This window comes from Folsomia candida, unplaced genomic scaffold (genome assembly GCF_002217175.1).
Source record: "Folsomia candida strain VU population unplaced genomic scaffold, ASM221717v1 Fcan01_Sc003, whole genome shotgun sequence".
NCBI lineage: Eukaryota > Metazoa > Arthropoda > Collembola > Entomobryomorpha > Isotomidae > Folsomia > Folsomia candida.
In genome coordinates this window covers 5,487,407-5,504,246 of record NW_019091195.1, presented here as the reverse complement: position 1 = coordinate 5,504,246, position 16,840 = coordinate 5,487,407, and the positions used below count along the sequence as shown (strand labels likewise).

General features: G+C 37.1%; 7 protein-coding genes across 10 annotated transcripts; 4 read left to right on the top strand and 3 right to left on the bottom strand.

Moving 5' to 3' along the window:
- The first annotated feature begins 129 nt into the window (after positions 1-129).
- Positions 130-1,458, top strand: LOC110847586 (2-oxoglutarate-Fe(II) type oxidoreductase ppzD). Its single transcript, XM_022094555.2, has 4 exons — positions 130-397; positions 475-960; positions 1,030-1,140; positions 1,222-1,458. Exons 1-4 carry the CDS (start codon positions 239-241, stop codon positions 1,414-1,416), a joined length of 951 nt encoding a protein of 316 aa, XP_021950247.1. The 5' UTR covers positions 130-238; the 3' UTR covers positions 1,417-1,458.
- On the bottom strand, positions 1,443-2,448 carry LOC110847587. The gene is made up of 2 exons (XM_022094556.2): positions 2,180-2,448; positions 1,443-2,115 (listed from the first exon to the last, which is right to left on the bottom strand). The coding sequence occupies exon 2, from the start codon at positions 2,101-2,103 to the stop codon at positions 1,534-1,536; it is 570 nt and encodes a 189-aa protein (XP_021950248.1). The 5' UTR covers positions 2,104-2,115; positions 2,180-2,448; the 3' UTR covers positions 1,443-1,533.
- A 166-nt stretch (positions 2,449-2,614) lies between these two features.
- On the bottom strand, positions 2,615-5,238 carry LOC110847597 (2-oxoglutarate-Fe(II) type oxidoreductase ppzD). Its single transcript, XM_022094569.2, has 5 exons — positions 4,823-5,238; positions 3,866-4,726; positions 3,302-3,793; positions 3,105-3,215; positions 2,615-3,020 (listed from the first exon to the last, which is right to left on the bottom strand). Exons 2-5 carry the CDS (start codon positions 4,016-4,018, stop codon positions 2,793-2,795), a joined length of 984 nt encoding a protein of 327 aa, XP_021950261.1. The 5' UTR covers positions 4,019-4,726; positions 4,823-5,238; the 3' UTR covers positions 2,615-2,792.
- Positions 5,239-5,283: 45 nt separating this feature from the next.
- Positions 5,284-7,696, top strand: LOC110846848. 3 transcript variants are annotated; one of them, XM_035849574.1, is made up of 6 exons: positions 5,284-5,707; positions 5,768-6,227; positions 6,304-6,390; positions 6,498-6,748; positions 6,821-6,955; positions 7,178-7,696. In XM_035849574.1, exons 1-6 carry the CDS (start codon positions 5,629-5,631, stop codon positions 7,231-7,233), a joined length of 1,068 nt encoding a protein of 355 aa, XP_035705467.1. In that variant the 5' UTR covers positions 5,284-5,628; the 3' UTR covers positions 7,234-7,696. The 3 variants fall into 3 exon arrangements, with proteins under 3 accessions (XP_035705467.1, XP_035705466.1, XP_021949380.1); XM_035849573.1 differs by having other exon boundaries at positions 5,326-5,707; positions 7,027-7,696; XM_022093688.2 differs by having other exon boundaries at positions 5,555-5,707; positions 5,768-6,231; positions 7,027-7,696.
- A 731-nt stretch (positions 7,697-8,427) lies between these two features.
- LOC110846847 (LIM domain-containing protein A) lies at positions 8,428-11,260 on the top strand. Of its 2 annotated transcripts, none has more exons than XM_035849572.1 (8): positions 8,428-9,481; positions 9,549-9,730; positions 9,796-9,867; positions 9,939-10,054; positions 10,124-10,318; positions 10,394-10,449; positions 10,535-10,736; positions 10,806-11,260. In XM_035849572.1, exons 1-8 carry the CDS (start codon positions 8,656-8,658, stop codon positions 11,044-11,046), a joined length of 1,890 nt encoding a protein of 629 aa, XP_035705465.1. In that variant the 5' UTR covers positions 8,428-8,655; the 3' UTR covers positions 11,047-11,260. The 2 variants fall into 2 exon arrangements, with proteins under 2 accessions (XP_035705465.1, XP_021949379.1); XM_022093687.2 differs by having other exon boundaries at positions 8,429-9,481; positions 9,936-10,054.
- On the bottom strand, positions 11,076-12,693 carry LOC110846418 (Golgi to ER traffic protein 4 homolog B). The gene is made up of 7 exons (XM_022093173.2): positions 12,536-12,693; positions 12,336-12,462; positions 12,150-12,228; positions 11,965-12,059; positions 11,768-11,892; positions 11,409-11,682; positions 11,076-11,340 (listed from the first exon to the last, which is right to left on the bottom strand). Exons 2-7 carry the CDS (start codon positions 12,437-12,439, stop codon positions 11,160-11,162), a joined length of 858 nt encoding a protein of 285 aa, XP_021948865.1. The 5' UTR covers positions 12,440-12,462; positions 12,536-12,693; the 3' UTR covers positions 11,076-11,159.
- A 33-nt stretch (positions 12,694-12,726) lies between these two features.
- LOC110846417 (rab proteins geranylgeranyltransferase component A 2) lies at positions 12,727-15,217 on the top strand. The gene is made up of 5 exons (XM_022093171.2): positions 12,727-12,873; positions 13,110-13,506; positions 13,574-14,072; positions 14,158-14,538; positions 14,634-15,217. Exons 2-5 carry the CDS (start codon positions 13,156-13,158, stop codon positions 15,104-15,106), a joined length of 1,704 nt encoding a protein of 567 aa, XP_021948863.1. The 5' UTR covers positions 12,727-12,873; positions 13,110-13,155; the 3' UTR covers positions 15,107-15,217.
- Positions 15,218-16,840: the final 1,623 nt, after the last annotated feature.

Here is a 16,840-nt window from a genome sequence, read left to right as displayed (position 1 = left end):
ATGGTGAAATTGCTTTCACGAAAAAAAGAGTCGATCAATGCAAGTAGTAAATCTGTAGTTCCCACAGTCGATTTGGCCATGACCTCTGCTTAAAGATCATAGAATGATCCTCGTGATTATATATATGTATTTACGTGGTTTCGGTTTAATGACATGATGATCATTCTATGTATGTAGCTACTTATTTACGACTAAATAATACGAAGTTTAATTTAGTTCAGTGCATTTGAACAAAATTATGGCGACTATTCCTGTTGTAGATTTCAAACCAATTTTTCAGTTGGGTGAAACTGAGGTAGACGGTGACATTTGGAAAAATATTGGACATCAAATAGTGGAAGCCCTTCATTCCTTCGGATTCGTATATTTAGACAATCATGGCATTGATCTGAATCAGGTCACTCTTACTTAAACCACGCAAGCATAATTATGCAATTTAAATTACCACTAGCATTTTATACTGGTTTCGTACAGATTAAAAACGCTTTCAGCGCCAGTAGAACCTTCTTTGAGCAAGGGGCTGAGGAAAAGCTCCGCTACAAGTACGAGGACAAGTCCCCAAAGGGCTACCATGGCCAAGGGTACAGAGATAGGAGTTGTGGTAGTATTTTTGAAGTTAGAGAAAGTTTCGACTGGACAGGACGAATGAAGAAGCATGGAAATGATCAACTAAACTTTTTCGAAGAACTGCAAAATTTGCAAGAGAAGTGCAAACCTTTGGCCAAGGCGATTTTCAAGTTAATTGGCATTGGTTTGAAATTGGATGACGATAATTATTTTTTACAACGGTCCCAATGGCTCTGCAACCCAGATGTGCCAAGTTTTAAAACCTTTCGGTCCTTGTACTATCCTGCGATTCCAGAAGACGTAGAGATCCCTCAAGGCGAATTCAGAGTGAAGGAACATTCTGATTTCGATTTTTTAACTTTTCTTTTTCAAGACTCTATAGGAGGACTTGAGGTACAAAGATAACAAATTAACAAATGCACAGTATCATGTTTCTTACTCGCTTGAATTTGAATTACTTAGATTAAGACATCGAATGGAAAATGGATACCAGCTACGCCTATTCCTAACGCAGTCATAATCAACATTGGGGATTTGCTGGAAGCATGGACTGGTGGATATTTTCCTGCTACGGTAATATGCCTCATTAATTCTGTTAATTTTCCGATATATTTAATTTCGGTGTAAATATTCTTGTTTGATACAACTTATTAGAAGCACCGTGTCCTCATACCGGAATCTGAAATCAAGAAAAGAATTGCACGGCAGTCTATTGCATATTTTCTTCATCCCGACAGCAACACAATTGTTGAGCCATTACAATCTCCAGTAATTGGAGCATACTCCTTTCAACGTTTCAAAGCATTTGAACACACAAAATCAAAGCTTGCCACTGTCAATTCTTATTGAATTAAAAATGACTACAAAATACACAATTATCATTATTTGAGACATTTTTATTTCGTTTAATTTGTTTGATATAGACAAATATTCGTAATTTCCTCGAGCTGTGAAAATTATTTATGTTTAACCCACTGTACTTTTGATAACTTGGCTCACAACGTTTGCTGTTTTTGAACAATAACCGGACCCATTTGAACCGTAGATTCCTTGGCATTTGCAAATGCGTGGTGACCCTTCGCAAACGGCGTGTTTGACGCAAGTGCTGTTTTGTCTGAAACAAGGACTTCCTGCACGACCCACACATTTTCCCCCACTAATTACCGCCCCCGATGTGGGGGTTGACGGCGTCGTCGTTGTGGTCGTTGTGGTAGTTGATCCCCTAATCAAATTCTTGATAAAGGAGGAAGCTGCCGAGGCTGCGGATGAAATATCCGAACCCATCGACCCTGACTCAGTGGGTTCTGGAACTTCATAAACATTACTCGGATCCATGCAGGTGCATTTATGGTTCACACAAACGAGACCTTTTTCAGAAATGCAGCCTTTTGAGGAATTGCTCGATCGAAAAAAGTCGGCAATTTGTGACCGTAAGCTGCATGCTTCCCCGTGATCCTTCTGCCCATCAGAGTATTGAAATACTCCCAAGATTATTGCAAACCCAATCACAGTGTACTTGATAGTGGAGTACTCCATGATGAACTCAATCTATAAATAATTTATGTCGGTATTAAAAGTTAGGACTGAAGTTGCGAAATGTTAAGTTAAGTACCGCTTTCTCAAATTAATTGAAATATTCCTTTCCAAATAGGGCGATTTTGTATATATTTATTATTCTATAAACAACGCGTGCTGAGTATTATTTTGTCCCTATATTTAGAACTGGTTGAGCATTGGTCAGAGACTGATGTCATTGGGAAGTTGTTGGTAATTTTGTTGCCGTTCTCACTTCAATGAAAAAAACTTGGTGAGCATACATATGCGCAATACTAACAGATTAACTTATTCAAAGGTGATCTTCTTTAAGAAGCCAACCATATTATGTGGTTCCTGTATGGAGTCGTATGTATGTATGCAGCAGTTAAAAGGTTGTGCATAAGTAATTCTAATTCTCGCAGCACACAGACGATAAAAGAAGGATGCATGCGTACAAATATGTACATGTCGCTGTGCAGAATAAATTTGTCTACGTAATCAAACATTGCAATACTGCTGCATCATATAAATTTATCATCAATAAGATGTTGACCACAACCAATAATTACATATACGATTACAATTTAAGATAAGAATATGTTATGAAATGCTTTATAGGTACTTCGTTATGCATTTAGAAACGACAAATTGGTTATTAATAGATGTGCTTCCACATAAACTCGATATTATTATTTTGCATATGCAGCTTTCACTTTACGAAATACGTGTTCACGTGCATTAACAGGATCCGAAGGGTAAGTCTTTCCCAACTTGGCAATCCTTTCCTCTTCTTCCTCCGTTTTAGAAATTTTCAGTGGTGTCACGGTCGCATTGATTTCGGGGCCATCGAAAAACACAACAGAGTATCGAGGCATTGCTTTCAGCAATTCCGACTCTGGGATAACGACCCGATGTGGCTTTATGTTCATAACAATGTTTTAATAATCAAAAATGGCAGTAGTTTGGACATTACAACTCTATTGTATGAATATTTATATTACCGTAGCTTGGAAGATGCCTGAAGTCCAGTATTCAAGGAGATCACCAGTGTTGACCACGATCCCTCCTTTAATTGGTGTCACAGGAATCCAATCTCCATTCAAATTCCTTGCCTAGTACACATTAATAATTTTCGTATACTAAATACAGTTCGAATGATAATACATATTGGTATTTATTATGACATATTTGTTCTAACTTCGAGTCCCCCTGCCTCATCTTGGAATAACAACGTGACCGTTATGAAATCAGTGTGTTCTCCTATTCGTACAGCTCCTGCAGGGATGTTAGCCTCCTGAATTTTAGGGTAATAAGCTAGACGAATGTTCGACATGCCCGTGAAATCAGGGTCATCCCAATGTTTATTCCTCTTAACAAAAAAATCCACGTCTTCCAGACCCAATCCCAAGGCAAATAAACGTAACAGTTTTTTAGTCACAGATTTGCAATGTTCGTGGAATAACTTTATGGCGACACTGAAATTGGGAAGTTCCTCGTCGGGGTACACCCCATGCCCTTCAATCCAGTCGAAACTTTCTCGATTCCCAAACTCTTTTCCGAAGGTTTCTTCTCCAAACTTCGTGTAACCGTAGTACGAAGTCATTTCCATACTATTCGGCTTGGTAAACTTAATTTTTGTGGCATTCGGCAATTCGAAAAATTTCTGGTTGAGTTCAAAAACACTGTTTACCTGAAATTTTAGACTTAAAATATACATTACGTTATCTTCATACATATTTACCACAATTATTGTCGAGCTTACAACATCTTCAGGAATCCCATGATTAATGAGTTGAATGAACCCAATCCTTCCCATGACGTTTCTAATCTCATACCCTAAACTAACCCATTGTTCTTCCGAATCTTTGCTATAATCTTTGATAAAGTTTAAATCGATGATTGGTATTTGCTCCATGATTTACTACTTTTTAGCTTCTAGATATTACGAGCTTAATAATATGTACAGAAATAATGTGCATTTATTCTTTTCAATCCAGTGTTCAGTACAGAACTATTTAGCATTACTTTGATACTCATATGTACAAATAATAGATCATCATATCCACTGACAAACAAATACAAGAAATTCAAATCAATCTTCACAGCCCAAAACAAGTGGGTTAATTTGGTTAAGTAGTTTGATGGTAACGTAGTACCAACTAATAGTACTGCATACATATATACATCGTTCGTATACATTAACATGTTCCTTGCTTGCATAAGCATAATAAATATTTTATTTAATTGGAGAGTTTGGAGTCCTCCTATGGAAAAAGAGGGGTGGCGTTGTGGCAGTTCTTGCGTGTTGTAAGATATCTGGATGCGAATCCACATATGCTTCCATTTGCATGAAGAAGAAAAACTTGAGTCGTTTCCATTGTGGGAGGACCCCCAACCAGCCGTCCATATCTGCACTAAAATTAACTACCGGCATGTCCTGACCTCCAATCGTCTTGTAAATTCTAACCGCCTTTAAGTCAGACTTCACCTCAGGCGTAAGGTGGCTGTTTACAAAGCGTGTAAAGTCCTCTCTTACTGTTTGGTTTTCAAAAATGGATGACAAGTAGTCCTTCTTGTACTTGTGAATCAAGTTGTTTCCATAATATGTGAAAGACGACCCTTCCTGAAACAATCACGATATTTTTTATAATTCAGAAAGAATGTGTTCAAGAATACATATGTACAAGAATATAGTGTCACGAATATAATGCAGACTAACCTCACCAAGCTCAGGGAAATATTGGCAATTTGAAACGGCGACCAGCGTCAAAGATAAAATGATACAATTTAAAAAATAATTTAGGTTTAGCTTCCCCATTATTACCGAGAACTTTGTATGTACGACTTATGCGTTCCTTATTCTGGTCGAATCGTATACTACGTAACATATATCAGAGAGTTGGAGTATTTAAAACGTAATCCAGGATGAACGTAATGGTACTAATGAAGATTTTGGGGGTGGTTTACAGAATGAAAGGATGATCTTGTCTATTGTTATATGAGATTTGCTTGTGTCCATGGCCTGTGGCATTTTTCACGGCGAATAAAGTGCATTGGCTTCTTCTCGGATTGAAATGCATAAGTCATTAGCAAACATCCAACATATAACCAAATGGCATAATGTCCAACGAAATTGAAGATGGTTTGTTTAAGAGAGTCACGCAGGAGGAGGTTTCCTAATGGGATAATAAAGCAAGGGTTGTTGTCTGTCAGACAATGAATTGTTTTTCATGGTGGTTGCATGATAGTGCGAATGACAGTTTTACAAGGTATGCAAAATTATAGTACTGAAATCAAGGGCAAAGTGTGATGCATATATCGATTCAGATTTATATGCACAAGTGACAATTAATTTCTCGCAAACGATTGCGTATGTATTCTTAAGGAAAACCCCAACCGCATGAGTTCACAATTTATGAATAATAATTTCCGGAAATGTTTATAAACGTGGAATTTTGCAGCCATCGCTTGCGCATTACGCATTGAAAAAATAACAACCAGGGAAGGTTTTCGTCCTTGTTTATAATGCTTCTTACAAGAAACACATATTTGGTCGAGCTAACATCAACTTTATTTTCAAAAATGGTTGTCCCGGAACAGAATTGTAAGACAATTAATACTCATTCATACTTCAAAATTGCATTTTAACGTGTAATATGTGCAGCATATAAGCTTGACCCATATCTTCGACGACGTTCGACTCATATTTATCAATCGATTATCGTGGAGACCGGTAATGAACTAGAACCCACTGATTCTGAAAATGATGAAAGGAATCAATTAAGTGCCGCAATTCCTGTGCCTGGTTCATGGAAAATATTTGTCCTTACAACTTCTGTGACTAATTATTTTTGCTGTGGATGTAATCTAACCAGGATCATTTCCAACTTGAAAAATTATTCAATCAATTCACCCATCACTTGGGCAGTGGAAAAGTTGGGAGGAGAACAAATTGCAGGGATAAAGAAAAAATTGGCATCTTCTGTGACTGATTGGATCCTAGATTTTACAACAACAGTCTCATATTTATTTCGTTCTGACTTGATTAATGCAACATTGACCTATCTCATTGTGCTATTATGCGGAGTAGTCTCAACTTTTGTCTTCTTACGTCATCCAGACATGTATGTACGTTAAATTATATAAATCAATGCGGACTGCAGACGTAACTTGTTGCATCAATTTATTTCAATTTGCTAGCCGCTCAGTAATGAAGAAGAAAGCGAAGGAAGTGGGATTCGTGTGGACTCTCCTCTTGTTCATCCCAACATTTTTTTCTATCGTGAGGTATGTGTCTCGTGAATATCTCTACGTGTGCCGTCTCATAATTTCCTGATGATATATGCGATGCATATTTTAAACGAACTGATACATAATATGCAAATGAATGACAGTTGTCGGTTGTGGCTGTTTGTTGAATCAGAGTCTCACCGTCTTATTAAACGGGAACGCTCAGCAGAAGAGATAATTGGCAACGCAATCGCAGAAGATGATGGCGTAGAAGAAGAACTGTCAACCAAGTTCAAAGACTGGACGTTAACAGCTTTGTGGTTGGAAACTGTTTTGGAAGCAAAGCCTCAAGCAGTTATTCAAACCATGTTTCTCATTGAGAGGATTTTGGCAACGTCCAACGCTACAATCTCCGGTGTTTTCTTTATGCTTGACAATAATGAATTATGAATAAAAATAATGAATTTTCGTCTGGGATGATGTGTAGACTTTTTGGCTTTGCCAATGCTTCTCTCTCTGTGGTCAATGTACACTGTGACAAATTCAATTTACGAAATAGTCGTCCTGAATTTTACGGATGATACTGGAGTATTTGGAAAACTGTATGGAAATACGTACACGGGTAATTTCATGTTCGTTCGTACATAGTCTTTATAATATGTAACTATTTTTGGTAAGACCACTTTTCAATAGCGATGAGCACCCTTGCTCCAGCCCTGGTGATAAGTGTGATGCGTAATTTTGCGAGATCTATGATGGAACAATTCTTATTGACATTGGCCTCCTTGGGACTTTACTATATTATTTTTGAAATATTTTATCAACTCACATACTTATTTTGCAGCTTATCTTCAACCGAATTTAAGAAACATGGAACATTTGTCAAAGTCTACACGGTAATTCTTGCCTTGATTTTTTCTGGTTGTGTAACCGTCTGGGGATTTACTAATGCGACCCAAACTTCTGCTACCCTTAAAGTTAAAATTGTTTCCGGCGTATTTATACTATTTCTTACTCTAAACGCACTAACTTGTTTTAAGTCATTTGACTTTGTGGAAGAATGCTTTCGCTTGAAAAATGTTAAAATCGATGAAGCATGGAACAAGTTTAAACTTAGAAAATCAACAGGATCGCATTGATTACAATAATTAAAATCCACGATAAGTTCTTTACGAGTTGATAATTATTGTCATTACCATTTAGATAACTCAGTTTATCAGTCACAGAGACTTGATTCGAAAGTTGAACATGAAATTCGTCAAGTACTTCTGAACAAATAAATAACCCTGATAAATAAGGAATACTTTGTAAATTTTGTGGAAATAAATAATGCGACTTGGTCGTTTGTCATTCTATAACAAGACAATTGGTACGACATTATTTCATTGCGATTTATCTCAAAATGAGGTCAAAACTTGTATCCAGCTTGACCGAGTGACCAAGTTGTTCCAAGCGTTAAACATGTACATTTAAATATGTACATGCATACATCCATATGTACATATTTATTGATAGACACAAAACAAGTAGCAGACAATGCCTCAACTTGTTCAGTCGGTGAATGCAACTAATTTTAAAGTGTCATTCGTGCATTGTCACAATAATGAGAGTAAACACTAAAGAATGCACCTTGTTGCCTTATGTTACGTAGCCTAATTTAATTATGTGCGTATTGCGAAAATTCAGATTATGTTCATCCTCAGAACCGCAACACGCAGCATTCGCTCCACCATGACGATCAATTAGCTATTAAAACACGAATGTACATAAAGTCAAAAGCAGTGCTACCGCCTGATTGTTATGATATTGTTCTGAGGCACTACCAAATTAGTTTCATTATTAATTCACAGATATTGTTGTGTTAGTATGGATAAACATTGTGTTACACGTATGTACACATGTGTACATATTATTACGATTTGGATTTACTACGACTTGCACCAATTTAGTTATGTAAAGGAAGTAGCAATGCGCAATCTCCTTTAAACTTGAACAATCGTTGTTTCAGTTAAACTCCAAATGTGCATTGCCCCTTGAAATTATGATTCGCAATCAAAGAGTAATTAATAGTTTGCTTATGGTTATGCAACTTGTCCATATTGGCTTGAAAGATATCATAAATTCATGACTGTTGAATCCAACCCATTGCATTCTTTGCCTGTTTTTGCATAGCTACGTTTTTTATATATAAGACCAAGACCACTTCATGAAATACGTCAGTTTGCATGAAATGCTGCATTGATAAAGTTAAAAATTTCGTTCTGAAATGCACCTTGAAGATTTTAAAAAGTAAATAAATTATTAGATTACACTATCTTCGCCATGCAGGGTCTTGTTTCAGCACTGCTTTTGGGATATTTGGCATTGGTGGCTACAAATTCGAACGAAACAGGGAGCAAACCAAATACAACGGTAACGGCCGATTCTCTAAAAGCTTCCTTAAGTGACGTTTTTCCGTCTGAAAATGTGCCTCAAACTCCAGCAGAAATAATTAGCAGTCAATTTATGCCTAGTACAAGTGAGTCACAAATTCGTCCGCCTACAATCTCTGACAATGCAAAGTCTACGAGTAATATTGTCAACGAAAAAGTTTTAACCGAGGGAGTTAAAGTTTACGCTTACCAAGTCCCACTGAATCAAAATGGGGAAACTGCTGAAGAAGTAGGTACAGAGATTCAGCAAAGTCCTAGTCAAGAAAATAAACCAGCACCATCATCATCTTATCAAAATGTAGACCTTGGAGATAATACACAGGAAGATTTTTTCCAGTACAGCAGCGGGGTCAACGAAACACCCACTAAAAAACCCACTAAAACTCTCAAGGATAAGTGGGTCAAGAAAAACAAGGACATAAAGCAAAGCTCAGCAGCACAACAAGAAACGTCCGCATCCTCATATGGAAATCATACTTCTCAAATTCAGGGGGCAGGATCTGGTTACCTTCTCACACACGCTCATGATGAACAAAACGAAAATCACGTGTTATTGCCCCACTTTGAACATGATCAACAAAGTCATTATATTCTTAACCCAAATCAACACCAACAAACTGGAATTAATCACCAGCAAGAGGTTCAATATTCACTACCTGAAGTACAACCCCAACATCATATAATATACGATGGTCAAGATGATCACCACGGAACAGGTGAGATTGATTCTCCACCAAATGTATGAAAGCGTGTTAGTTAATTAAGATGCGTTCGATTTCATAGGTGAACCACAAGTTTTTTTGCAACACCCTCACATTCATGCAGTTCATGAAGGCCATGTTCATGCTCATCATAAACTACCCAAACCTTTGAAACCATCAATTGTACATCGTGATCCATATGATTTCTACAATCATCACGACAAAATTCGAACCCAAGACAAAGACCATCATCATGAGCAAAAGGTAAATTCAGCAAAGGTGACCAAAATTGTAGTATCATCCATTTGTTAAATATATACGTATTCTAGCACCATCATAAAATTCAGGATCATGGTTACAATCATGAACATCATAATCTCAATTCGTATTCTGGAGCTCAGGTGCACATCAAAATGACAAATATTGAAACATATGCAAGACGCATATTAATTGACATCCTTGATTACAGAAGTATGTCGAAGGGTTTCAACCGTACGATTATGACATGAAGAAAGTCCCCGAATGTGCTTCGAAGAACAAACACTTTTACAACATCACATTCTGTTTGGAGGATCATTTATACCCATTGTAAATAATTTCCCCATATTTTAGTACACTATTTAGGATATCTTCTCATCTTTTTTTGTTTTTATACAGAGAAACTATTTTGTGGGCTCTTCGCCAATACGGTGACTTTGCGCACAAGATAATATCAGATGTCACTTATCAATCTGCCGACAATCTGGTGACCGGATTGACAAGGGCGGAAGAAGAAGGCTACACGTATAAACATTACTTTGGCCAAAGCCACGCCCAACATACGAATCTTGAACAATATAAACCACCATATCAGTAAGTACTTAGTTTATATGGTTAAATTCACTTTTTGCTAATAATTTATGGTTTGAAATTACAATGCAAACCTAGTGGTTACACGTACAAAACGGATTACTTTAAGAAAGGAGGATATATTTGTCCTTCAGGTGAGGATACAACGTCCGTTGTTTCTCTGTATACAGTCAGTCACAAAAAGTAATTAAACAATTCATTATTCTTCCCTTTCGACAGACATTTATTACGGACGACCAAAACGAGCCATGAACACGTATGGCCAATGGAAAGTAATTGTCAACGTTGATCATGTTCCAAAATTACACTATGGGCATGGTCATGGAATTCACAAAAAACGGAGTGCGTACTTTCCTACCCACAAGGATTATGAAATTCCTCAAAAGAGTTACACACAAACTTTGAGAATGGAGCAATGCATGTAATATAATCATTAAATAACTAATTATGATGAGGCGTTTAAGGAATTGACAATGTAATTTTTTTTCAGATATCCAAATGCACCCTGTTCTTATATCGACCCTCACTTTCACTCCAAATGTATCCAAAAACATAACTTTATAAGACTCGTAGCTTGGACTGAACACGAAGGACTTCATGTAGATACTTTTAAAATGCCAATCGCATGTTCTTGCCACATACCTCAGCCAATCCACTTTTTTCAACAGAGTGGACGTCATGATGAGACACTTGGAAGTGTAGTTCCTCCAGTAAATAACTATCTAAAGTGAAAAATGATAATTTACTGCATGAGATACAATTAATTTTTATGAGATAAACGTTTTATTCAAACACAAAATTAAGAAAAATCAAGCACATTATGAAACTATCAATATTAAGGCATTCAAGAATTGTTCATGAAGGCACTAAAGAGAGACATAAAACCTCCTCCATTGGTGCTTCGCTCATCAGTTATATTAAAAAGAGACTTGCCAGCAGCCCCAACTAATTTTTGTAGACTTGGATCCCTTGAGAAACTCAAATCATACAATTTCTGAATTGCCTGGAACGCCGGGGGGTCATTTCTGGAACGAATTTAATCAGAATTATCATAAATTTATCTACTACTTAAATAAATAGTAATACTACATACGTCTTAGCAGCCTCCACCAAATATCGAATTCCATTCAATAATGGTGATAATTGTTTGACGTCTTGGGTCTGAACCATTGTTATTAACGCTTGTTCGGCTTGTGCAACTTTTTTTGCAGCAAGCAAAGTCACAACTAAATGGGCCGTAATTAACCCCAGTTCCTCCCGTTTTATTGCTGAACCAATGTCTTGAACTATTTGTAAAAGGTATATTGCGGCCACTTTCCCGTCATTTAATCGAACTACATGTCTCCACGCTTCATCGTACCCTCGTTCTGAGAAAACAATAATACCCGTAAGTAGAATGCTAAGCTTAGTCGTTAAGTTTGTTTCCAAACATACATAAAACAAAATGTGTACCTGCAATGTACATTTGCACGGCAAAAGAATTGAGTTTATCAGACAATTCAGACGAGCCTGCCCATTCTAATATCAAATGAAGGAACTGTCCTCGTTCGGGACTGGGTGGCATTTTCTTAAGCAAACTATTAAAAAATAGAATATTATTAATTATGACAATTCACTTTTAGCGTAATCCGGTCAGAATCTGAACTTACCATAATGCATTTAGAATTCTAATGTCTGTCGGCTGGTTTCCTGCCGCTTTGTGAAGGTTTGCTATCATAATCGCCACATCCATGCCACTCTCAAACTATGATTAGTAATTAATACGATTAGGTATTTTCAGGTGTCGTATTCCATTTCAACGGCACAGTAAAAATTATTATTATTTATATTATACCTGCTTATTATCAAGAAAAAATACTGAGTGATCACTAAGTAAAGTTTCAAGCTCATCATATTTCTTGGAAGCAGAGTACCTGAAAATGTTATAGGTAGTCTTTAAAATAAATATTTTTATAATGCATAAATTATACACATTACGTGTATATACAATAAGTATATTAAGTTAATATTGTTAACTTACCTAAAGTTTAACGTTTTTAACAATTGATGAGCCTCGTAGTACTTGTGGGTTAACACAGTTTCGTTTAGTTTAGTCAATAACCTGGATGAGCCGGACATCGTCATCGTGGAAGAATAATTTGCAGGAACTGAACAATTGAGATAATATTACAAATTGATTTATTTGTTTATCAAAGACAAAAGCAGCAAATAAATACATACCTGAATAAAAACTGTCTTTTCCAATCACTGGCAATGAGCAGAGGCAAGGCTTTGCATAGTTCGAAATTTCTTGCGAACTGTATCTAATTATTAGGTCACAGCAAAAACGTGAACAGTCGGCCGGAAAATATTACGCCACGATGGATGATGAATGAAATCACTCAAATCAGTCTCAATTCGGAGAAAGTCTTCAGCCGCGAGGACTTCGAGACACGTAAACATCAGCAGATTTGTTTCCCATAATCTCACTCACTAACTCGTCCTTCGTACACTTTAATTACAAATTAGAAATTGACTAAAGCGTCGACGCCAACCCACATTAAGTTTATTTGGAGGACGTAAGGACAATCTACTTTTAGCAAATTAACTTTTACAACTAAAATCAGTATATTGAATATTGAATCACAAAAATAAAATATAGTCAGTAATATTAGTAATTTATATTACTGATTTAGTATTCAATAATATAAATTATATTATATAATTTCGATAATATTCATCAATCATGAGAGGATGGAAAGTTATAAAGTATAATTAAATCATTATCGTATTAAACCTTTTTGTTGCATTTCAGGTGGTTGCACAATACGGAACAATTGTCATTGCTGCTGAGGTGACTAATGGAGGCAGGTCTCCCTTCGGCCTTTGATGTGGTGGTAGTTGGGACGGGATTGACGGAATCGATCGTGTCAGCTGCAGCGAGTCGTAATGGTCACACCCTCCTTCACTTGGACCCTCGAGAATTCTACGGCTCCTGCTCTGCCACCCTCAACTTTGACTCGTGGACAGCCCAAGAATTTGCAATCTCTCCACCCACGATTTCCGAGGTTGAGGTTAGCTCTAACGGAGATCAATTGGAATGGAAAAACTGTTGTCGAAACGTGGAGCAAGTTTGGTATGAGAGTAGCGATGGGGTGAAAAAAGAGTTTGAAGGGAATAAGAGAAGATTCAATATTGACGTATTTCCCCAGGTTGGTATTCATGATTAGTGAGGGTGAATATTTATGTATCTGTATGTATAAATTATGTCCTGCACAGATAATCTTGGCCCGTGAAGAGATTATTGAGCTGCTGATCAAATCTGATGTTTCAAGATACTTGGAATTTCTTCGTGTTGGAAAGCTGTTTACCAAACTCCCAAATGAGGACACGATTGTATCCATACCACTCTCAAGATCTGACATATTTACTTCAAAATCCGTTTCGTTAGGAGAAAAACGGTGTCTAGTCAAGTTCATCGAGGCTGTGATGCAACAGAATCAATCCACGGATGACTTGGAAAATGAAAATTCAAACGAGACACTTGAAACATTGCCAGACATTGCAGATTCCAGCACATTTGACGAACTGGCAAATATTTGTAAACTGACCCCAAAAGTAAAGCATTTGATCAGAAGTGTCGTGGAAAATGTGGAAGACAAGTTTTCTTCAGAAGAAAGCTTTCAAACTGGATTCGTGTCAAGATGCAGAAAATATTTGCAATCAATTGGAAGATTTGGGAATCAAACACCTTATCTTTGGCCGCTGTATGGCGTCAGTAAGTAAATCATTAAAGATGTAAAGTATAAGCGTGTTTAGTGCTGCGGCCATTTTATAAATATTGATTACTATGAATTTTGCAGGTGAAATATGTCAAGGATTTTGTCGGTTGTCCGCAGTGTACGGTAGCATTTTCATTTTGAAGCGATTTGTAAATTCCATAGAAGAAACTGGAGAAGGAACCCTTAAAATCACGTCTGAAAATGACCAATTTGAAGCTAAGCATCTGGTCATTGGGCCGGAATTTAAATATTTACATAGTTCTGCATCGTCGCCCTCGGATAATGCGATAAATGAGAAACCGAAAGTCGTTGGCCGTGGCGTAATTGTGACCAAAGGAAATAATCTGAAAGCAGAAACTGAATCAACAACCAATAAAGGAGATGGGATATGTTTCTACAAAATTGGAAACATTCAAATTGTTGAATTGAGTAACTCGAGTCAAGCTGTTCCAAAAAATTATCGTAATATTTTCACGTCTTATAGATTAGATTTAATATTTAATTGAATTGCATGATTATTATTAATTTGAATTGTTTGTCTTTGTGCTTCATCTCAGATTTGCTTCAGATAACGTTTGCTGTTGACGAAGAATATCCTGGATCTCTTTCAGCGTCCCCTCGTGAATATATTGAATCGCAACTCCAGTCTTTTGTCAACTTTGAAATGGTGATGTCGTCTAGTTGCGAGAATGACGAATTAGGAAATGGTTCAAACGACATCAGACCACAAGCTATCTATGGATCATATTTTTGGATCGATCTTTGGAATGGACAAGAAAGTTCGCCCACTTCACGAATTCATAACTGTGCTGTTGATTCAACTGATTTGACCTCCCGAGTCAGCCGAGCTGCTAATATTTTCAGGTCAATGTTTCCTGGAGAAGAATTTTTGCCAAAGCCACCTCCACCCGAACATGATGAGAATGACACTCCAGAAATCGATATAGACAATCTTCCGAATCATTTTGACATACCCCCAAAACCCTGTGATGATGATCCACTTCAACAACCATCAGTGCCAGCGGAATAATAGATTATTAGTGTATCAACCTTCTTCTTAATTGTTACTTGCATACATTCGCACGCCTTTCTTCTTATGAATAAACCGATATAGACTACTTTTATCTCTATTCAATTTTAATCAAGTTTTCTGTAATTATTTTATGGTACTATTGTCATACGTGATACATTTTGATTTTATTGCATCCACGATAAAGTTCCTACAGTCACAAAACAACACACAAAACAACCATCAACTTTGACATATTGATGCACTAATTATTCTTTAGTTCACACTGATAGTGATAGAGTACATACATACATATGTGTGTAGCTACAAATACAAGACAAGCAGAATATGCACCGCCGTGTCATCAAAATCGCTAGGGGAATATCTGCCCATGGTTTACAGCAACCATTAAAATACAGTTTGGACTTGTCTGGGTGGCGTATCTTTGTTGAATTGAACAAGTAATACAAGAGTCCACCAGTCACCGCAGTGGTGCTTCATACTTGTTGTTGCTTGGGGTAAATAAATGGTCCATTATTGTTGCCGGTAATTCCCCGGATGTCGATTTGTCGAATGTCCTCCTGGTTGGTGGCTAGTTTTCGTGGTATAAGTTGTCATTGGTAGGTTTCACCTAAATCCTTTCATGTTGGCTTGAGGTTTCCCATTTATCCGTTGACCTGTTATCCACCTACTTTGAGACAATAAAAGAGGCACCGAAGAAGACTGACAGCTTCGTTTGATTCTCGAGAGCCAACAATCCTGCCTCCTTTTTACTTATCCGTATAGAAGACTGGAAAATTTCGTTCCTCTTTTTTGGCAATGAGGCTTTGTGCACGTGTCATGTTCATACATTTCAAACAGAGATTAAATTGTTTTCATTAAGCCACGGGAGATGAAATTCTCCTCCTGTTTTCATTTTCCTCTGCCAATTCGCCAGACATTCACGTAACGACACGACCTCGTACACCCGACCTAACGACACATTTTCAACAATAATGATTGGATGATCATGAACATAATGATTACTGGGTTGGTAGGCATGATGAGAGTGCATAATAACTTGAAAATGGTTGGAAAATGTGTTGAAGACTGTAACCTGAGATGGTCTGTTTTATCGTGTACGCCTCTGGGTGAAAAGTTGAGGGAGAAAGTCCTTGCAAGCAAAAGCAGAGCAGCAGAGGAGCAGCGAACGTGCAAGAAAGAATATGATGTGGGACAGCTTTTTCATGGGTCTTTGGTGGAGAAAGTCGTTTGTGGTGGATGTTGTAAAAGGTGAAGCAGCAGCAGATGCACATCTTTTATGGTTTCGGGTCATTTTCTCCATTTTCCTTTCTTTTTGGTGTTCGTAGTCGTATAACCAACCACCTAACTCTTATTTCTGCACTTATGTAGTTAAATTTAAAACCTCAAAATTCCCAACTTCTTTTCAAACATCTGCAAAAGCAGACTGAATGATACTGCTCAACGTGGCCCGTTTCCACTTGACTTTTGCTTTTTGGCAATGACTTTATCCACATTTTGGCCATGAGGAACAATAAAGTTTTGAGAGCTTTTTCATTAAGGTGAACTTAACTTGGAAAGGAACTGAACTATGGGTTACATTGAATCGTCTCAACTTCCGCTACAATTCTCATAGAATGACAATAGAAATACATATATCCAGGTTTGCTGCTACTGTATATTCTTCAGAAAAGTAAAAGTTAAACTTGTTCGTGTCATATGTCGGATGAATTATCACTTCCTCAGTTTCTGGCA